Source organism: Notechis scutatus, chromosome Z, assembly GCF_049901735.1.
Source record: "Notechis scutatus isolate UNSWTSFEM ecotype Mainland chromosome Z, rNotScu1.2, whole genome shotgun sequence".
Taxonomy (NCBI): Eukaryota; Metazoa; Chordata; class Lepidosauria; order Squamata; family Elapidae; genus Notechis; species Notechis scutatus.
The window spans coordinates 116,567,915-116,591,667 of NC_142025.1; the positions used below are offsets into that span (position 1 = coordinate 116,567,915).

At 36.9% G+C, this 23,753-nt stretch overlaps 1 protein-coding gene across 1 annotated transcript; it reads left to right on the top strand.

Moving 5' to 3' along the window:
- Positions 1–1,885: 1,885 nt before the first annotated feature.
- On the top strand, positions 1,886–15,841 carry LOC148129175 (vomeronasal type-2 receptor 26-like). Its single transcript, XM_087947386.1, has 5 exons — positions 1,886–2,088; positions 4,206–4,500; positions 12,261–12,488; positions 13,098–13,224; positions 14,875–15,841. The coding sequence occupies exons 1-5, from the start codon at positions 1,886–1,888 to the stop codon at positions 15,777–15,779; spliced, it is 1,758 nt and encodes a 585-aa protein (XP_087803512.1). The 3' UTR covers positions 15,780–15,841.
- The last annotated feature ends 7,912 nt before the right edge of the window (positions 15,842–23,753 follow it).

Consider the following 23,753-nt stretch of genomic DNA (forward strand, 5'->3'; position numbering starts at 1 on the left):
ACCTCTGTTTTTGAACTCTGGGCCAGTGTGGGAAATGTCAAGTATTTCATCAGGGGAGATGGTTGATGCTTGATAGTTACTAACGATGTTGCGGACAATTGTGATATCATCATTGTCATTGATGTCCTCTAGACCAAATAAGATGGTGTTTGGACACTTCTGTTTGCACTCGACAGCTTCTCTGGCGAGGATTGAGATATCATTATTTGTTGGATTTGTGGTTTTTTGTGGATTGGGTTGTGGTTGCGGTTGTTGCGTAAAGATGTGGTTTGCAGCTATTGGATGTTTGTTTTTTTGTGTTGTGTCTTTTTTTTCAAGGTTAGTTAATCTTGTTTTTATAGTGTCCAGGGATTCTACTATGGTGTTATTCGTGTTTCTAAGGTATCAACTCTTTCGAACAGGGCAATATTTTTGTCCAGTTTGGATCTGCACAGTGGACAGAAATATGAAAACCTGTGGTTGGGTGATTCTAGGAATTGAGCCATTTGCTTGGGTAATCCCAAGCAGTCGTAGTGAGCGTAGCTGTCACATAGGGAACATTTGATGAAATTTTCATTCTCCTGTAAATTTTCTTTAAATATAAGGCATGTGCAGGAGTCTTGTGGTTCATTGGTGGGGATTTCTTTCTTTTGGGGTTGTAGTTTGGCATTGGATTTTTTTACTGGCATGGTGGGTTTGTTGAGATGATTGGTTGAATAAATTGTTCAATCAAACAAGATCAATAACAATATCACACCAATTATTAATTACAGTAATCATGCTAGTCAAGTAATTACACTAATTAGCAATCACCCTAATCAATTAATTACACTAATCACTAATCAAATTGGTCAATTAATTTCACTAATAATTAATTTTTACTAATCAATTAAATTATACTGATAGGTAATCACATTATTTGTACTAGACGGTCTAATCACACTAATCAATCAAACAATCGATAAATTATTTTAGAGAAATTATTATAGAAAAATTATTTTATAGACATCATTATCTAATCATTAATATATGTCTTGAGGTAATAAAGTTATAAGTTTTGAGGTAATGAAGTAATCGGTGTTATAAGTATTGAAGTAATGAAATAGCAAGTAAAGGGTTATTGCTCTACTGGCTTTCTACTAGCTGTTGCTGGCTGCTGTTATCTGATCCACTTGTATAGCTTTCTCCCTTCTCAGCTGACAGGAAATCTCCACTCAGGGAGTCTTTGCCCATGGAATCTTGGTGAGGTAGAGATGGAAGGCACGTGGTGTAGTTGATATCAATATTACAAAAGAATAAAAAGTTCCTAGTGTATCCTCAATGGTAACTTTAATCATTATTATGCTCAATGATTGCTTACAGAGATATATTTGGAGAAGGTAGACATTTCAGCCATAGGTATTTGGCTTGAGAAGTACCCCATGGGTAATGATTAAGTTGTCAGAAATAATCATACATAATTTTATTTATGAGGCATCTCCTTAAAAAGCTAAGAAGGTGATTGTTTCCAAATTTATTGTATGGAAGTGAAATAATAACTTTCCAAACCCAGGAGGTTCCTTTCACAGAGGTAATTGTTTACCTCTGCAATTAACCCAAATGATTATGTCCAAAGACATTTCCGTGGTCATGTGGCTGGCATGAGTAAACACCGAAGGTGCACAGAACGCTGTTCCCTTCCCACCAAAGTGGTCCCTATTTTTATATTTGCATTTTTATGTGCTTTTAAACTGCTAGGTTGGCAGAAGCTGGGACAAATAAGGTGCTCACTACATTAGGTGATGCTAGGGATTCAAACCGCTGAACTGCCGACCTTTCTAATTGACAAGATCAGCCTCTTAGCCATTGAGCCACCACATCCCTATGTCCCTACAAGAAGCTAATTCTAAAGAAAATGTTGAGGGTAATGGTCATAGTGTGGTTGCTGATTGACTCGAAGTGTCAGATGGATGCCACACCTTGTCACAGAAGTGACCCCTTTCCTATCTTTCATGAATGGTATAAACCAGGAAACCTCCTCATTGGTGGGATCACAGCTCAGGTTGTATATGTACTAGAGGAACATTCTTTTGAAGAACATCCTTCACAGAAATCATTTATGCCACCTCTGTAAGTAATTCTTTTTTCCCCCTTTTCCTGGTCATGTCATTGGAGACTGTAAAAAAGCCTCATTAGCATTCCTGTAAATTACGTAGAGAATATTGCAAAATTTGACACCAGTTTTTTTTATCAGTTCTATTTATAATCGGAGTTTCCAAAGCATAGACAATGTTTCAGCCAGACCTCCTGTGAGACTTTAGGAAACTTAAGAGTGTCCAGTTTTATTATTCCATATGCTTTTGTGGATCACGTTGACTGATCTGTAAAATCCTATACAATATCATAATAGCTAGACCATAGAGCTTCTTTTCAAGAATATTGGGAAGTGATAGTGCATGGCTGCTGGATCAGCAAATGCATAAAATTACCAAAAACCTCTCTGCACTTAGAGAATATTGGGGTTCTGCTTCACCATATCTCATCATGGGGAGCCTTCAGTTCCTTCCTTGAACTCAAATATCAGTTTCAGAGGTTCTGACCAGTTCTGGAGAACTGATAGCAGAAATTTCAAGTAGTTCAGAGAACTGGCCAACACCACCACTGACTGGAGATTTTACAGTATCCTTCCACTGCCACACCCACCAGGCCACACCCACAGGATCAGTACTAAAAAAATTGAATCCCATCACTGGTCAGTTTCCTTGTGTGGGTCTCATTGTCCAATGAGCACACTCCAAATGATTCACCTTTGCTCTGTCCAAGAACTTGTGTGATCAGGAATCTGATGGATTTGGTGAATGGCTAAAGAGAACATATGTTGAGAACATGGAAAGTTCCAAAGAAAACCACTAGCCTATGGATTAAGCACATAACCAAAACCACAGAAGGCATGCTTGGCTTGAGTATTTTTTATAACTTCTATACTTCTATATTGTTTCTGTTGTGTACCAGCTTCTTAAGTTACTAAGTAAAAACAAAGAAATGTATAATACCTGCCTTATCTTATGTTCAGGGTTCTACTTTTTGGGAGGACTCATCCTTATTATAAACATATTTGAATAAACATATTTGACTTATTATGACAAATCCAGAGTTTGTTTATTTATTTATTTTACTGAGTCAGGGCCAAACTCCTGCAGATGTCATCTTGCATCTCAGACAATCTATGCAGGGTTACAAATTCTGAGATTTAATTCCAATGCTTCTCTTCTCATTTAACATAATACAGCAATTGTAAAAAGCATTAGTTATCCTGCAGATGTTTTGAGATTGCCAGTGTGACCAAAGGAGTTGCAATTTTAACTCTTAAAGCAGATACTATATGAAGATGGAGAAAGAAACAAGTAAAGAATTAATCCTAGAGCTTGCTTGGTATGTTTAATGAAGTTTACAATTACAGCCTTAATCTCGGATAAGCTTTGATTTTTCAGTCTAGTCTACAGTTCTCAGATTCCTTGATAAAAATCTGGTTTAGAATCAAATCATGGAATAATAATATTCTAAATCGACATTGGGACAGCTGAGATCTGAAGGGTTCACCTTAATTAGATGAAAATCTGAGCAGCGTGGACAATTTAAGGAAAGTGGGTTTGTTTGACTTGTCACAGACGTTCTCCAAAAGTGTCTGTAGTGGTGAGATCTATGTAGTGGTGACATCTATCTAAATATAAGGATTGCAAGAAAGGCAAACCAGTGTAATAAATATTATTTCTGGAGAAGGGGAAACAAGATTATTTTTTTAAAGTTTTTTTTTATTTTTTTTATTTCTATAAACAAATCATTATGTGAACAGTTTGGTTCCAGGGTGTTTTACATTTAAAAATAAACATGACAATAATTTTACATTAATATTATTAATTTTCTTACATCATTTGATATTAATGCATATTATCAATCTTAAATTAAATTATTCAATATCCTCATGTACTATTTATATAAATCTCTACATAATAATAAGAATCTTCCAGCTTTGTACCTTCACAATTATATTGCACAATATATTTTGTGCAAGCTGGTTCTGTTGTAGACCTCTGTTTCATGATGCACAATATGTTCCTCATAGGTATCTATATCTAATGATTATCACAATATCTAAGTTTCTTTGGGGCTATAATTGTTGCTTCACTGAATATATTGTTCTCTCTACAATTCTTCTGCATTTTTGTATACCTCAAATATCTTTTCAGCGCTGTTTTAAAGTTTTATCAGCATTCCCTGACTTTGGCTTTTGCTGTGAAACAGATCAACTCAAACCCAAGACTATTGTCTAACATTACCCTAGGATTTTTCATCTGTGACAATTATTTTGATCCCCGGCTAACTTACCGTTCTACTTTGGAACTGCTATTTCGTTCTGATCAGTTGTTTGTCAACTATAGATGTGGCATCAAGCAGAATTTCATTGTGGCCCTGATTGGTGGATTTGGTGCTGATATCTCTTTCTTCATGTCAGATATCGTAAGTCTTTACAAAGTCCCACAGGTAAGATACATGTAACAACATATATGAAAACTCATCCATGTGGCAAAATTGAAGGGAAGCAGAAAATTCTATTCTAAGTAGGGGTTACATTCAGCTTCAATAAATAGCAATAGTACTTATATATATATAATAACCATTAGATGTATATAATCAACCATTAAAGCCAACCTCTTTAACACATTCTTTGGCTCAGTATTTGTAAACAGCAATGGATCATGTCCAGTATTTCCTAGTTGGACCACAGACAACTACAATGATCTAATACATATTGATTTTACAGTAGACAATGTTGAAAAAGCACCACGCAATCTAAAACCATCTCTATCTATTGGACCGGATGGAATATGTGCCTACTTCTTAAAAAAGCTATCCACTACCATTATGCACCTCTAAGCATAATCTTTGAAAAATCTTTCAGGACCAGCTCCTTGCCAAAACTATAGTCACAAGCTACAGTCATCCCCATCCTCAAAAGGGAGACCCCAGCCTAGTTGAAAATTACAGACCAATCTCTTTATGCTGCGTCCCCTGTAAAGTCATGGAATCAATTATTAACCAATCCATTATCCTCCACTTAGAGACAAACAAGCTACTCTCTACTAAACAATTTGGTTTAAGGAAAAAACTATCCTACAATCTGCAACTCTTACACTGCAAAAACATATGGACTACACAATTCGATCAGGGCAAAGCAATAGACACAATCTACATAGACTTCTGTAAAGCCTTTGATTCAGTGGTACATGACAAACTACTCCTAAAACTAAAATCTTATGGTATCTCTGGACACCTGTATAACTGGATAGAAGCATTGCTGTCAAACAGACAACAAATGGTCAAAACTATGAGCGTCCAATCCAATTCTGTACCTGTCAACAGTGCTGTCCCCCAAGGCAGTGTTCTAGGACCAACTCTCTTCATACTCTACATAAATGAACTCTGTGATCATATTAAGAGCAACTGCGTTCTCTTCACTGATGATGTAAAGCTATTCAACACCACAGAAAATACTGCTACCCTTCAAAAAGACCTTGACTATGTATCAGAATGGTCAAACAAATGGCAACTCCAAATCTCAACAAACAAATGATCTGTCTTACATATTGGCAAAAAAAATCAGAAAAGTCTGATTTAGTCTGAATAGTCTGAATAGTCAAGACCTTGTTGATGATCCAAACTCTGTCAAGGACCTTGGAGTACTCATTTCTAATGATCTAAGTGCTAGAATCCACTGTAACTACATAGCCAAAAAGGTGTTAAGAGTTGTTAACCTAATCTTACGTAGCTTTTTCTCTGGTAATATTACAGTACTAACTAGAGCATACAAAACATTTGCTAGACCAATACTCGAATACAGCTCATCAGTCTGGAACCCACATTATATTAACACAGTTGAGGAAGTCCAGAAATATTTCACAAGAGTTATCCACTCCTCTACTCGTTGCAGAATACCTTATGCCACCAGACTCAAAATTCTAGACCTAGAAAAGCTAGAACTACGCTGCCTTCGGTCCGATCTAAGTATAGTATATAAAATCATACATTGCAATGTCCTACCTGTCAATAAATACTTCAGCTTCAACCATATCAATACAAGAGCAAACAATAGATACAACTCAAGGTTAATCGCACCAAACTTGATTGCAGGAAATACGATTTCAGCAACAGAGTGGTCAATGTCTGAAATACTCTACCTGACTCTGTGATTTCTTCCCCAAATCCCAAAAACTTTACCCTTAGACTGTTTACTATTGACCTCACCCCTTTCCTAAGAGGTCTGTAGGGGGCATGCATAAGCAGACCAACGTGCCTACCGTCCCTGTCCTATTGTTTCTTTTATTTATTTATTATATGTATCCATGTATTCATAACTATGTTTTTACTTATACCTATTATTTTGTAAGCAATTGACAAACCAAATAAATAAATAAAAATAAAATAAATATATAGTGCTTCAAGTGCTTTACAGCTCTCTCTAAGCAGTTTACTGAGTCAGCCTATTCCCCCAATAATCTGGGTCCTCATTTTATGAACCTCAGAAGGATGGAAGGTCTGACATTGGACCTATTTTATCAATGGCTAGCTGGAAAAAAAGGGAAAGGGATTGATAGGATCAGTGATATAAGAAAGGCATGTTGAATTGGTTAAGTTATTATTATTATTATTATTATTATTATTATTATTATTATTATTATTATTATTATTATTATTATTATTGATTTTTCTGCCTTCTGCACAGAGGTGGATTTGAAGCTGTACAGATGCAGATAGATAACTCAACAAGACGTCCATAACAAATTACATTTATTGGTTCATCAGGTATCCTCATAACTCATGTTTGTGATGAAGTTCTTCTTTAATGACCAATCCTTTGTATATCTGCCTTGAAGTAAAAGATGGTTATCTCCTAACCCATCTCGTAGCGATAGAAAGAAGCTGCCATGAGTTAGAGATTTCAGGCAAAAGTGAGGAAAACCTCCCCCAACCCACCAAGGGTCAATTCAGTGACCAATCAGGATTGCAGATGTGATCACATGACATGGACTACATTTCCCAGGATACCCTTAACTACATTCACCAAGATGCATTCCCTTAAGGGGACAGCTCATAATTCCTAAGTAACTATCCAATTCCCATCGACTGACTGGGACAGCACATTGATACTACTATAATTAACATCAATGTAATGAATATTGTTGTAAACATCTTGATTATTATATCCTAAAAATATTGTACCCAGACAGCACTATTCGATTGAAATTGGATTTTTATATGCTATAAAAATACAAATTTGGAATAAAAAAAAGAAGGATGGAAGGAAGTCAGTCAGAATTGAACTTCTCAACTGCTGGCAGTCATCAGTCAGCAGAATTAGCCTGCAGTATTGCATTCTAACCACTGTACCACTACGGCTCTTAAAAGGCCTGATGAAATTTGGAAGTTACAATGAAGCAATATCTGATGCATATATTGAAATTATGAAAATAGTTTGTCAAAAATGGTGTCCAAAAAAGAGAGCAAAAACCCGAGAATTGCTAATATAAGAGTAAGTTCATCCTCAGCTATAGAAGCTTATGGTTGACTGTGTCCATCATTTCCACCCAGTCAAATCTACCAGTTGCTTAGGGTGATATTTTTGTTCTCTCGAGTGCATGAAGAAAAGGCAGGCTGGGGACTTCCGGTTTGTCGGCTTCGCGAGCGGCAGGGATTTGCGAGCTGCGCGATCCCTGCCGCGCTAGCCGTTTTTGGGGCTCCGACCCACACGGAGTGCGGAGCTAGGCTGCCCTGCAGGGGCAGCTGAAGGTAGGGGATCCGGAGAAGGGACTGGGGGTGTTGCAGACCCCCTCCTGGCGGCAGAACCCCCTTTTCCCAGGACGGTGCAGCGGCGGTCCGTAATGGCCGCCACAAAGAAGCTGGCAGCCGGGTAAGAATGCGCAGGAGGAAGTGGAGAAAGTGATTGAGAGGAGAAAGTTTTTCTTGGCTCCTAGGACTCTAAGACATATTTAATAAAATTCCTGAAAAGTATGACTTTCTGAATAATACCTGCCAAAAGAGGAAAAAAGCGGCTGCTTGAAGGTGCTGAAAGGATAGCTTTCCCTCTTTTCCCACGGAATAAATAACTGGATATTAAGAAACCTATTTTTTTAGGTGGAAATTGGTTTTAAGCGATGAGTGGGAAGAGAGAGGATTAAAAAGAAAATATTTGTATGCTAAGATTTGTTGGAGCAGATGCCTTAAGGATTTGAAGACTAGAATATATTGTAATAAGATTTTAAACAGATTTGGACTTTCTTTCTCTTTGATTGATATTACCCCAGAAGGAGAAAGTGAGAACTCTGCCTTGGTTTGGACTGATTGATAACTTTGGGACTGTTTTTTTTTTTTATTTTATTTTGAATATTCTGGTTGTTGTAAGAAGAAAGAAGGAGAAAAGAAAAGAAAAGATTTATAATGGCTCTTTCTGTTGAGGAACTAAGAAATGGTGTGGAAGAAGCTTTCCTTTTCTTAGAAATGGCGCTTACTAATTATCAACAAAAATTACAACAGATGAAGACAGCAGAGGAACAAGAAAGAAAGGAAGGAGCCATCTTTAATGAATCTCAGAATTTGATCCAGAAAAAAAGGAAGAGAGAAAGAAAAGAAAAGAAGAGAAAAGAAGAAAACTAAAGGATTTAAGGACCTAAGATCTAAAAAACATTTAAGAAAGGGAAAAATAAAGTGCAAAACCAATATGATGATTGTAAACAAAGGGGAAAAGAAATACGACAGAGAAGGGAAGCCGGTAAGGCAGAGGCTAGAAGAAGGGGGGGTAGAAAGGTTTGTTGGGAAAAGAAAGAAAGGGAAAAGGTGGAGAAAAGCTACAATGTTTTGAAATTAAATGGAAAAAAGGAATTTTTTATGGATAATGGATAAAGTATTATTTTTTTTTTTTTAAAAAAAAGATTTTGCAAGGTACATAAGATGAGATGGTAGTATTGCAATGGTTTAAGAGTTGATAAGAAATTAAAATGTTAAAATGTTTAAAAATGATTGGTTTTAAAGCTTAATAATAGGAGAGGTTTAGAATATTGTTTTAATTAAAGAGTTTAATAAAATTATGGTATTGATGTTATTATAAAATTTTTATTATAGTATTTCTTTTAATATTTGGATTTATTGTCTAATTATGCACTTAATTGTGTTGGATGTATTAGTTAGATAGAATGTACCAAGCAAAATCTGATTGGGTATTAGATATTATTTTAAAGATTAATTTGATTAACTTAGGGGGAGATAGAAAGGCATCATACTCTGATTAATGATTTCAGGAGAAACTGATTTTCTTTTTTTCATAAGGGATGAGACAAAGGGATGATAAAAAATGGACAAAAGATACAAATATAATGATTTAAACTAAGATGATTAATTAAGGTAGAATTAAGAAGTGTGAAATATGTGGAGAAGTTAATATAGAAGGCTTAGAATGGTAAATAAAATAAGTAATGATATGTAAGATGAGCATGAATATAATTGAAGTCCATGAAGAGAGAGACACCTGGGTCCAAGTTACTTTCCAAAAGATTTTTTTATGTTTTGTGTGTTGTGTGTATATGTTTTTTTGGGGGAGAATTGGTAAAAACTTGTAGAAATATAGAATGAGAATAATGGTAACTAAGTCAGAAAGAATCAGATGAAATAATAATAATGATATTGAATAAGAGTAAAGAGAAGTAAAGAGAAATTGAATAAGAGGTTTTGGTATATTATATGGAAATGGTTTAAAACAGAATCATAATTTATCTGACTTGTTAAATTTACAATGGAAAAAGGTTTAAACATTTAATGAATAATGATAATTTGTGTGTTTTAAAAATTAATAAAACTTGTTTTTTTTTAAAAAAAAGAAAAGGCAGGCTGTGTCTCTAGCCAAGCAATAAGGCAATGTTCCAATTATTACCATTTGGTTATCATAATGATCAGAGCTTTCTTTACAATTGTAAATGGAAGCCCATGCGAGGAAAGAGCTTGGGAAAACATATGTGTCTGCATGTTCTTTAAGAAAATATATCATTCTCAGGTGATTCGTGACATTCCAACAAAATGTACATTGTTATTTTAGCTGTCCTATGGGTCATTTGCTCCCAAGAAACTAGGAGCAAAGATGGGTGCTTCCTTTTACCGCATGGCTCCCAATGAAACCCTTCAGATTGTGGGGATTGCTTATTTGCTGAAGCATTTTGGATGGATGTGGATTGGCCTTTTTATTCTGGATGATGATAGTGGAGACAAATTCTTCAAAGCCCTGGATCCACTTCTTTTGGAGAACAGGATCTGCTCTGCCTTTGTGGTGAGATTGCCTAAACAAGCATTCTTTTCTATGCTTCACAGCGATTTAAATCAGATGATAAATATTTATTTGAATCACCCCATAGCCAATACGTTCATCTTTTATGGGGAAAGCACCACAGCAATGTTTCTGTTTATATTCATGAAATTTCTAGTGATAACCTGTGGAAAAATGTGGATTCTGACAGCTCAGATGGATTTAACATTAACAAATCTTCACCGGCCCTCCGATTTGCAAATGTTTGATGGAGCAATTTCCTTTGCTATTCATTCCAAGGAATTGCCAGGGTTCAATGAATTCCTTGGGGAAATAAAACCATTTCAGACCCAACGAGCTAGTTTGCTGAAAGACTTCTGGGAACAAGGCTTTGATTGTGGCTTTTCAGATAGCAGTAAGCCAGTGGAAAGTGATGATGAATGTACTGGGAAGGAAGATCTAAGAAATCTTCCCAGGCATTTATTTGAGATGACTGGCCACAGTTATGGTATCTACAATGCAGTCTATGCTGTAGCCCATGCTGTTGATGACATGAACTTACTTAGGTCTAAATACAAAAATGTAGCGGAGAGAACAAAGGATGAACGTCAAGATCAAGGCATCTGGAAGGTAAAAACTTGTGAATCAAATAGGTTCATTGCCAGGAGCAAATTAGTACCATGTAAATGCACACTAAGTTTTTTCTAATTTCTCAAATTAGTGATGAGGTAGTAGTGTACATAAGTCCTGTGAAAGGTGACTTACTGAATTCTTCAAATATGTTGACTGTAGATTCTCTTCATTCAACCAATGCTGTGATGATTCACTAGCAAAAATCAATTCTCATTGTCCTGACTCATGGGTTGGTACTGCAGAAGTTTCTTCTCAACCTTCCCCAGCAAAACTGATGGAAGGTCTTCAGTATTGCAAGGCATTGACACAAATAGGAAAGTTCCTATCTGTTGATGACATCAGGGATGGAATTCAGCCGGTATGGACTGGTTTGAGTGAATTGGTTGCTCCAGTGATTAGTTCACCCCACCCACCTCTGCCCTAGTCTGTCTTATATTTCAGTGTTTTACAGCCCAGCTGATTCACATGGCACAGCGGATTGCCACGCATCAGCTGTTTTACTCACTGGGGCTGCAGCAGAAGTAAGTTTTAAAGCTGAAAATGGGTTGTTTTCAAACCCTGTGCATGCTCACCAAGCCGGTTGTTACACTGGTTGAATCCGAGCACTGGAAGACACCCAACTTGGAATAGCTTCAGTATGTCTCTTGTGGTCACCAGTCTGAAGGAAGTATATTCTCCATGACACTTGATGGAACCACATAAATAGCAATTTCAATAGCACTTAGATTAATATACCACTTCACAGTGCTTTTACAGACTTCTATAAGCAGTTTACAGAATCAGAATATTGCATCCAATTATCTGGGAATGCTGTCTGGGAATGTTATCAATCAACTGAGTAATTTTTTCTTCTATAAAACCCAATTTCTTCTTCCACTTTAAACCTAAAGGAAATTAACTTTTCCACTGCCAAAACATATGTATTTTAGAACAGGTTTTTGATTTATTGGGTTTTTTAAATCACATTTATATATAAAGTCTTCAAATGGATTGGATTTTGACTGTATCTACTGTAGTTCCGCTGGTCATGCTAAGCCATAATGTTGCTAATTTTGCTTTTGAATCTAGTTTTAAGGAATAGAGGTGTTCAAAACAGTCCACAATGAAATCAATATTATAATATTTCTGTCTTTCTTGTGGAAGCCCATAATTGTGACTTGTTCAACCTGCCATGACTTAATAATGGTTCTAATTCAAATTGACTGAAAGAAATCAGTGGGACTTAAGTAATGCAACTTGCACTTCCATAGAGATAAATGTTAGGATGTTTGATGTTATCCACTGTATTGTTTCAACTGATTTGTTTCCTCTCACTTTTATTTAGCTTCACTGGTTCCTTCAAGGCCTTTCATTTAATAATTCCCTTGGAGAATCTGTGTTCATCAATCATCATGGAGAAGTGCTTTCTGGATTCGATATTACAAATGTGATCATGTTTCCAAACAATTCATACCATAAAGTGAAAATTGGAAAGATGGATCCCAAAGCACTTGATGGAGATGAATTTGTGATTCATGAAGATTTAATTGTGTGGCCCAAATATTTTAAGGGGGTATGGATTTTGAGGTATTTTATTATTTTGGATGAAAGATTTAGAGATCAGAGATAAATTTGTACAGCTTGCTTTCATATCCTTTAATCAATTGAAATTAAACATTCTGTACACAGAGTATGACTGTTTTCCTACTCTGGGGTGATTACAATTGACAAATGTGGGAAGATGAGGAATTTTGCGAAGCTTCTGAGTTAGTTGTACAAAAATATTATTAAAAAGTGAGTAACTGACTCCTGATGTTATGTTTGAGGACTACGAAGTCCATCAAGTAGGAGGAGTAGGAAGACTATTGTAAACTTTAATCCCTTTTTTATTTGTTGTCTGCTTGTATTGAGTTTGGTATTAAATATCACTGCAGGTGTTTTTTAAAAATATTTTTCCTTCTTCAGTTAATCCAGAGAAGGGAAAGAGGAATAATTTAGATGCAACCATGTACAATATTTAGAAAGTGTAGGTGAGATTTCCAGGTGTGGCACTTCATTTCATGATTTGTTACTTCATTTCATGATTTGTTACTTGTTACTCTATTTATGCAGGTAGAGTAGAGAATGATTATCCTGTACTATTCAAATCTTCAGTCCTGAATTCTATCTGGTTTATCAACAGGTCTTGCCCCGGTCAGTGTGTAATGATCCCTGTCCTGCTGGCTATCAGAAGAAAAAGAAAGAAGGGCAGAAATTTTGTTGCTATGATTGTGATCCATGTTCTGATGGAAAGATATCAAATATGTCAGGTAAATTATTCTATGTTTTACTGTAGTCTATTTACTGTAGAGTAGACTATTCTAGGCAAAGGTTAAAGGTAAAAGTTCCCCTCACACATACGTGATAGTCATTTCCAGCTCTAGGGGACAGTGCTCCTCTCTGTTACAAAGCTGAAGAGCCAGCACTGTCTGAAGATGTCTCCATGGTCATGTGGCTGGCATGACTAAACAGCAGAGGCACACAGCACGCTGTTACCTTCCCACCAAAGTGGTCCTTATTTTTCTACTTGCATTTTTACATGCTTTTGACCTGCTAGGTTGGCAGAAGCTGGAACAAGTAATGGGAGCTCATTCCGTTACACAGTGCTAGGGATTTGAACCACCAAACTATTTACCTTTCTGATCAACAAGCTCAAAGTCTTAGCCACTGTGTAGGATTGAGAGTATCTTGGTGATGTTTCGACGAGATCCCACTCGCCATCTTCAGGCTGGTGCAACGGCTTAGTGCTTGTGCTTGGCTTGCACAAGCACGAAGCCAAAGCACCAGCCTGAAGATGGCAAGTGGGATCTCATCAAACGTCACCAAGACCTGCATACCTGTACCCATGAAAAACTACGAAAACAAATATATATATATATATATATATATATATATATGTGTGTGTGTGTGTGTGTGTGTGTGTGTGTGTGTGTGTGATATGTGGACAATATGATTTATTTCTGGTCTTAGAATGAACAGATTGAATGGATTGTCTCCAATCCCTGTTTCAGATGACACAGGACATCCTGGGTAAGGAGGGATGGAGAACCTCTTACAGAGGCATGCAGAAGAAATGGTTGGGATGGACAATTTTATCCCTCTCAATGCATATCTTTGATTTCTTTATAATATTTATTGATATGGATTTTGACATTTTATATTTATGGTTATTATATTGTAATTTTCTTTCATTGTTACCCACCATGAAAAAGTCACTTTTACTGAGTTGGGTAGCTATATAAATTTGATAAACAAACAAATCAATAAAATAGACACTAGCTCGCTAGCTAGAGATGGAGATGGAGATAGATGTGTGTGTGTGTGTGTGTGTGTGTGTGTGTGTGGTTGTGTGTGTATCCAACGAGGAAAAAACTATATGAGTGAAGTCAAATACTTTTTTTCACATTTATGTAATATACAAGACACTGGGAAAAATGGGCAGGCCTCATCTCACCGTTAAAAATGGGTTCATTCAAACAGTTGTGTCCATTACCTTGATTTTTTAGAACATGCTGGACTCTACTGCTCATATGCATCAATACCTAAAAACTTGACAAGGAAAGCTTGAAAGGATGGGGCTTTAGGAACCTTATGCCATATTTTAAGTGTGGTACTCTTTGATCACAATTATAACCAACAAAGAAGGTTCCCACTTCAATAAGTTAATTTTGGTTCTTCTCTTATGATCTAATCCAGTGGTTTTTCAAGCTTAGCAACTTTAAGACCTGTGGACTTCAATTCCCAAAATTCCCCAGCCATAATTCTGAGATTTAAAGTTTATACTTCTTAAAGTGGACAAGTTAAAAGAATTCTGATATAATCAAATTTAATTAGATATTTCACTTGATGCTACAGCAATCATGACAATTAGATTCAATGCCTCATTTCCCCCCTCTCGCTCCCTCCCCCCTCTCTCACAGATATGATTGCCTGTTCTGAATGTCCACAGAATCAATATCCAAGTAGGGAAAAAATTCGATGCATCCCAAAAACCATAACGTTCCTAACTTATGAAGAACCTTTAGGAATCAGTTTAGCTGTGATTGCTGTATTATTTTCAATCATTACCACGCTCATACTTGGAATATTTATCAAGTATAAGGACACTCCTATTGTTAAAGCTAACAACAAGGACCTCACTTACACTCTCCTCGTCTCCCTTCTGCTTTGCTTCCTCTGCTCTTTTCTTTTCCTTGGAAAACCTCTCAAACTGATTTGCTTCCTCCGACAATCAGTCTTTGGTCTTATCTTCTCTGTGGCTGTTTCTTCTGTATTGGCCAAAACTATCATGGTCATTGCTGCATTCATGGCCACCAAACCAGGATATGGCATGAGAAAATGGTTGGGGAAAAGACTGTCCCTCTTAATTGTTCTTTTCTGCTCCTTCCTTCAAGCAGGCATTTGTTTGGCATGGATGATCACTTCTCCCCCCTTTCCAGAACTTAACATGCAATCCATGACTGAAGAGATCATAGCAGAATGTAATGAAGGGTCTGTTGTGATGTTTTATCTTGTCTTGGCCTATATGGGGTTTCTGTCTTTAGTCAGCTTTATGGTGGCTTTCCTGGCTAGGAACTTGCCTGATACATTCAATGAAGCCAAGTCCATCACTTTTAGCATGCTGATATTTTGTAGTGTTTGGTTGTCTTTTGTTCCCACCTATTTGAGCACCAAAGGAAAGTATATGGTAGCTGTGGAGATCTTCTCCATTTTAGCTTCTAGTGCTGGTTTACTGGGATGTATCTTCTTCCCCAAATGCTTCATTATTTTGCTGAGGCCTGAGCTCAACAGCAAAGGTCAAGTTGTAAAGAAAAAGTATTTCTGACTATTAAATCATGGCTACATCTGTTTTTGATGCAAAATAGAATTAGAAATAATCTTTTAAGAATAAAAACAGAGCTTTTTTATCAGCTCTGTCACTTTTACCATTATTGTATATCCTTGGCATTTATAACAGTTTCTGTCAAATTCATATGAATGGAACTGGAAAATAAAATTGTTCACTGTATCATAAGTGACTCTGGTTTTAATAAAATTTCTGCCAAATTTATTGATACAAAAAATCCTTGGTATGTATAACATTGTGTGTCATTTTTTTGTGAACAGAAATAGAATGTACATTTTTTTACCACATAAGTTACTCTGCATTTAATAGTGATTTCTTTAGTTTTGATTATTGATACAACCTACATAATGATCAGAAAAATTAGGTCTTTTTCAAAAGAGATCCACTCTTTGGTAACCATTAACAATGATTAAATATATGGGTTTAGATCTTATGATGGTCAAACAGCGAAAGGAAAAAAAAATGTATGGATACTACTTTAAATGTGTCAGAATATCTCAGCAATTAGAAACATATCCAATTTGTTTTTCCTAAATATTAATTTATTCTGGTGTCCTCTGATGAATTTCCAACTTTCTGATTTTGAATAAGACAAATCTTCTTTTTAAGCACATTTATATTGTAAATATGCAAGAGTGGTGGAGGTGGAGCTCTCGCCTCACAATCAGGAGGCTGTGAGTTCGATCATAGGTAGAGGCAGGTATTTCTCTCTCTGGGCACACTGAGAATATATCTGCTGAACAAAACTCTGCATCGGTGACAGGAAGGGCATCCAGCCAGTAAACACTCTGCTAGCTCCATTCAGTTGCCCAGACTCCACCCTGCAAGATGACTGTTCTCACAGTATTGAACAATCCAGTGACTGTTCTTACAGCTTCAAATAAAATGATTTATAAGCATTATAATTTTGAACATCCAGATGTTTAACTATTTCAGAGGAATATACCCCTCCCTTTTTTATGGCCCTGTAATTCCTTAACTTGGGGTAAAGTCAAAAGCACTGGATAGAGCTGAATGTTTACTGTCTGGATGCCCTTCCTGATGCCACATGGAGTTTGCAGCAGATTATCAGGATTCTGGCAATTTCTCTAATTAAATCATGAGCCTCGAGCCAAGCTTCAAAAAAAATTGAAAGATTTATTAGAAGCAACATGCTGGCATTAACCTAAATAAAGCCAACTCTGGCATATGTAATTTATAGTCACCTGTGACCCTGTTTCCCCCTCCCCCTCGGGTGTATCATAAATCAGATTATCCAATGAAGCATGTTCACAGATTGGGTGTCATCAATCATGTTCTCCAATGAAGGATTTTTTTTTTTGAAACAAATTTTATTAATTTTAAAGACAAACAAAGCATCATTAGACATTAAAAACATTAAACCTCTTTCCATTACAAATTCTTACAAGGCAGATAAAACACTGTTTTATACAATATACTTCTAATATATCCCATTTCCACTTAAATCAGATTTCTCATTATTTCTCTTTATTCAATTACATTTCTTCAATATTTATCCATTTTATACTCATCATATTCATATTTCCCTCTGCCTTGTTTACAATTGTTCTTCTCGCTTTCTCCCAAGGTTTTATTAAATCTCAATCAAACATACACACACAAAACACAAAAACATAAAACTTCTTTTTAAAAAGTAGCTTGGCCCCGGATTACCTCTCTTTGTATGGACTTCAATTAAATTCATGTTCAACTTATATGCCATTACCTATCTTATTTACCCTTCTATATCTTCATTATAACTTCTCCCGCTTTCCACTCTCCTTAATTCTATTTTATTTATTTCATCTTAATTTAAATCATTATATTTGTATCTTTTGTCCATTCTTTTCCAATTATCCATTTATCTCATTCATATTAGAAAAAAAGATTTCTCCTGAAATCACTAATCGAAGTATGATGCCTTTCCATCGCTCCCCTAAATTAACATTTAAGGTAACACCTAGTTCCCTATCTAATTCTGCTTAGTACATTCTACTTACTAAAATAGTAAATCCATAAAGTAATTAAATATATAATTAAACATTAAATCTCTAATTATCTATTGCAAAAACAAATACCATAATAATAAGTTCATACAAACATCCACACAATAGTCAATTAAACTCTATACTTAAACTAAATATTTTAAACATTCCTTTTAATATTTTATTAAATCTTAAAATCTATCATTATTAAACCTTTAATGTTTTAATCTTTACTTATAAAATTCTAATTTTCTATTTCTAATACAAATACTACATTACTATCTTATGTACCTTGCAGAAATATTTTGAAACAAAATTATGCATTACCCAGTATCCCTAAAAAAAGATTTCTTTTTCACATCTTGTTTTATACCTTTGTGGCTTTTTTCCCCCTTCTTCCTTCCTATCTTGTCCCATCTAGTCTTTTTACCCCCCCTTCGCTTCCCCTCTCTGTTGTATTTCTCTTTTCTTTTGCTTTCTAACATTGTATTGATTTTGCATCTTATTATTCTCTTTCTTGGATGATTTTTTAAGTCTTATGTCCTTTTTCCTTCCTCTCTTTTTCCTTCCTTTCTTTGTAGACTCATTAAAGATGGCTTCTTCTTCTTCTTCTTCTTCTTCTTCTTCTTCTTCTTCTTCTTCTTCTTCTTCTTCTTCTTCTTCTTCTTCTTCTTCTTCTTCTTCTTCTTCTTCTTCCTCCTCCTCCTCCATTAATTGTTGTGTTTGTTGATAAGTGGCAAGCGCCATTTCTAAAAAGCGAAAAATTTCTCTCACACCGTCTTTACCTTCTTTTTTTATTTTACCATATTCCTCTCTCAGTTCATCAACAGATAAAGCCATTATAAACCTTTTCTTCTTCTTTTTTCTCTTCTTCTTCTTCTTAAAACAACCAAGATAATTCAAAGCTTGAAACAATTCCCCAAAATCCCAAAGTCATCAAACGATCCAAACAGAGCACAAAGTTCTTCACACCTTTTCTTCCTGGGGTAATATCAAGTGGCAAGGGGAAAAACAATCCCAATCTGTATTTTAAAGTCTTATTACAATTAACTTCCAATCTCCAAATCTTCCAGGCATCTCCTCCAACAAAATCTTAATAAAAATTGTCCTTTTGTCCTCTCCCTTCCCACTTATAACAGAAAGCTTAAAATTTTTACCTTCTGTAAAATAGCAGAATTTTCAATATCCATTTGTTAAATCCATGTGGAAGGAGAGTAAACTTTCTCTTTAAACACTTTCACTCGCCGCTTGTAAATCTCTTCTGGAAACAAAGTATCTTTCAAAAATCAGGATTTTCAGGATATTACTTGTATCTTATAGTCCCAGTTCAGCCAAAAACTTTCGCTTCAAAACTTTCTCCTTCTTCCTCCAGCACAATCTTGTCCAGCTGTCAGCTTCTTTGTGGCGGCCATTGCTGACCGCCGCTCCACCGCCTTGAGAAAAGAGGGTTAAGCCGGGTGGGGAAGGGGTCTGCAAAACCCCAACCCCTGTCCGGATATCTCCTATCTTCGGCTGCCTCTTCGTGGCAGCCTTAGCCTCCAGATCCGTGGATTGAGGCACCAGCGGCTAGCGCGGCAGGGATCACGCAGGATCGCAAATCCCTGCCGCTGCGAAGCCGACAAACCGGAAGACCTCCAATGAAGGATTTTCGTGAGCAGAAGATCTAGTAGCCTAGCTACAATATTCTAAAGATAAGAGTGGAATGTACTTCTAGTTTTAAACTTCCATACTGCTCCTTTGGATCCCCCCCCCTTGTTTATGGCAATTTGAAAACAGGCATAGGAATGTTTTACAAGATATTTTTATTTTGTGCACTAAGGGAGAAACATCTGCTACTATCTAGGATTGAATTCTCGACCTTCCACTGTGGAAACTTTATCACTAGGCCACCACACTGCTCATTCATATATAGTGTCTCTGAATCAAAATCGTAGTAGTATGGAAATATAGCTTCTCTGGAAGACAGTTACATTTCTCTGGAAGAGAATTACAAGAGAGGTACTAATACCACTCTATAAAGCCTTAGTAAGATCACACCTGGAATACCGCATCCAGTTTTGGTCACCACACTATAAAAAAGATGTTGAGACTCTAGAAAAAGTGCAGAGAAGAGCAACCAGGGTGATTAGGGGACTGGAGGCTAAAACATAATGAATGGTTTCAGGAACTGGGCATGGCTAGTCAAGTGAAGAGAAGGACCAGGGGGAGACATGATAGCAGTGTTCCAATATTTAAGGGGCTGCCATAGACAGAAAGGGGTCAAGCTATTTCCCAAGACACCTGAAGGTCAGACAAGGAATAATGAATGGAAACTGAGATTCAACCTAGAAATAAGGAGAAATTTTCTGACAGTGAGAACAATCAACCAATGGAACAGCTTGCCTTCGGAAGCTGTGGGAGTTTCATCACTGGAGGCTTTCAAGAAGAGGCTGGACTGCCATTTCTCAGAAATGTGTAGAGTCTCCTGCTTGGGCAGAAGGTTGGACAAGATGACCTACAAGGTCCCTTCTGTGTTAATCTGTTCCAGTATTATTTTATCTATGGTTGCCAGGAGTACTTTTCAAAAATTCCTCAGAGAGTCAGGATTTTTCATACATTGTTACAAGACTCTTCCAATACATCTTTCTAACATGACTTACAAGGTCTCTTCTAACTCTGCTAAATCTGTTAAATTTCTGAATAATAAAGACATCCAAGGAATGTTGAAAATTGTTTTCAGTAACAGATCAAGTTTATGAAGAACAGGGATAGTAGAATGATGGAAAGGAAGGTTTCACCAAAATATGTGGAGTGCTGACCTTTTATTTATTTATTTCCTTATTTATTTTATTCATTTGATTTTTCAATCTCTTACAAGATAATAGGTATAAGAATAAACATGAGTGTAAATACAGGAAATAGGTACGAATAAATGGGGACAATAGGACAGGGACAGTAGGCACGATTGTGCACTTATGCATGCCCCTTACAGACCTCTTAGGAATGGGGTGAGGTCCAGTGGCGGTATTCAGCAGGTTCTGACCAGTTCTGGAGAACCGGTAGTGGAAATTTTGAGTAGTTTGGAGAACCAGCAAATACCACCTCTGACTGGATATTTTACAGTATCCTTCCCCTGCCACACCCACCAAGCCATGTCCACAGAACTGGTAGTAAAAAAAATTGAACCCCACCACTGGTGAGGTCAATAGTGGATAGTTTGAGGGTAAAGGAGTGTGGGTTTGAGGATGTAACAACAGAGTCAGGTAGTAGACCTTTACAAATAAAGTGTTTGGGAACAAAACCTTTGGTTTGGTTCTTGGGTCCAATATGTTTAATTCAAGGACTTAATATATTGTATTGAAATCTAATGAGAGATGTTAAAAACCCCAGATTTATCATATCAAATGGAAGGAAAGTTAACTAGAAAGTATTTATTACCAAAGAAAATATTGTTGACCTTCAAGGAATGTTCCAAAATCACCACCTAATTGAGAACAGAGGAATTGGATGAATGCTATTCCTTTTTTAGTACATGAAGGACATGAAGCTATGGGATTATGCAAGACTAGAATCAAGAAAATGAAAGTTCAGGCTCACTTAAGGCCAACTGTGTGACTTAATATAATTCAAATTAAGAGAGAGCACCATGAAAATGCCTTCAAGCCCTTGAATAAAAGCTGAAATAGGTTTTCAAGGGAAAAAAAGCCAAGTGAAGCAATGTGTTGCTCAGGGACTAATTTTGCACTTTTTATAAATAATTTATTGAAAAAATGAAAAATTTCTGGAGTATCACTCTCACAGGCTCTTTTAAGGTTTATGGTGCTCAATGGTTTCCTAAAGAGATATATTTGGAAAAGGTAGAGATTTCAGCCATGAATATTTGGTTTAGGAAGAATGTCATGGAAAATGATTAAATTTACAGAAATAATCATGTGTAAATGTTTTATGTGGAATCTCTTAAAAAACAACTATGAAGATAGTTACACAAAGCTGTAATATGGAAGTGAAATAATGGCCAAACCCATGAGGTTCCTTTTGCAGAGATGCATGTGTATTGGCAATTAACCTAAATGACTATCATTGATGCTTTATGACACTGATGCAACAACTTTCCAGGAAATACTGAAAAAGAATTGATAAGTCAATCTGGAAGAGGCTATAAAATCTTTCACTCCTGCAGTTGAGAGAAAAGAAGCAAGCAGGATTTTGTGCCTTTGGATTCTGGTAGTGATTTCCATTTACTGGAATGTGCTTGTCTGTCAGGCTTTCTTTGCTTACCTTGTTGATTGGACAAGACAACTGACAAAAATTTCATGTGTTAGTTGAAAGTGGTCCTTGATTTTGCAGCCAATGAAAAATAGCTTCACAATATGCAGTGACTGGGTACAAATAATCTTCTGCTAGAGAAAATGCTGAGGGTACCGATCATACTGTGGTTGCTGGTTGACATGAAGTGCCGGACTGATGCCATAACTTGCCCCAAAACTGGTCCCTCTCCTATCCTTCATGACTGATATAATCCAGGAAACCTCCTCATTGGTGGGATCACCACTCAGATTGTATTTGTATTTGAAGAACTTCCCTTTGATGAGCAGCCTTCACAGAAATCATCTATGCCACTGCTGTAAGAAATTCTTTTTTCTTCTTTCCCATATGTCATTTGAGACTCCAGAAACAAATAAGGGGGGGGGGAGTCTAAGTGTCTATAATTAACTTGATTGAGGGCATTAGACTTTTATTTGCCATTGCATAGTGATAATGGCTGGAAGGTTGCTAAATCAGCAAATACATAACAGAATAACACAGTTGGAAGGAATTTTGTCTTCTAATCCAACCCCTTGCTCATGCAGGAGATCCTATATGATTTCAGACAATATCTTCTTAAAAGCTTCCAGTGTTGGAGCATTTACAACTTCTGGTGGCAAGTTGTTCCACTGATTATTTGTTCTAACTGCCAGGAATTTTCTCCTTAGTTCTAGGTTGCTTCTCTCCTTGATTACTTTCCACCCATTGTTTCTCATCCTGCCTTCAGATGCTTTAAGGAAAATTGACCTCCTCCTCTCTGGGGCAGCCCCTCAAATATTGGAAGACTGCTCTTATGTCACCCCATCTTTCTTTTTATTGAACTAGACATACACAATTCGGGCAACCATTCTTCATGTGTTTTAGCCTCCAGTCCCCCTAATCATATTTGTTGCCATTCTCTGCTTTCTTTCTAAAGTCTCAACATCTTTTTTATATCATGGTGATCAAAACTGGATATTTATATTGTTGTATTGGTCGGATGGACACACCAGGCAGACACAGGAGCTGAAGAATAACGTTTCTTTATTTGAAGCAGTAACAGATTAACGTGGCTGCCCAGCTGGGCTGGCAGCCGGCTGGCTGGAGCCGGAGCCCCAAAGCCCTGTTGATGCCGTTTGACAGCTCCTTATATAGTCTGCTGTCAAACGGCACCCACCAATGGGAACAGTCGGTGGTCCCGCTCAAAATGCGGACCAGGTTGAAGACTTAGCTAGTCAGGGACACAACACCCCTTTCCCCTAGCTAAGGGCATGCGCTGCCCAGCCTTTTGGGAATACAATGGTATAAACAAGGAAATTGAACTAGTAGCTGCTTTGCACACCTATCCACTAGGCTTACAAAAAATGGCACCCCACCTGTCACAAGGCAGGAGCCTGAGAAGGGGGACCAGATAAGATGGTGAATAAACATGTCTGGTGACTGCCTGCATGGGGTAGGGCAGAGGTGCCTGAACCCTAAGGCTGGAGGCTAGTTGTATTCTCCTGGCCCCCCTGGGACAAGAACATCCAACCTCCCACCTACCTAGCTTTCGCCCCCCCTGGGGAGTGTAGTGCTACTGTCAAGGGAGACAAGCCCAGGTGGGGAAAGACCCTGGAGGTGGGTGCATGGAAGGACTCTAATGGTGGGTGTGCACCTCCTTTTTCAACGCCTGACACCCACCACCCCCTAAATACCGGATCCATCC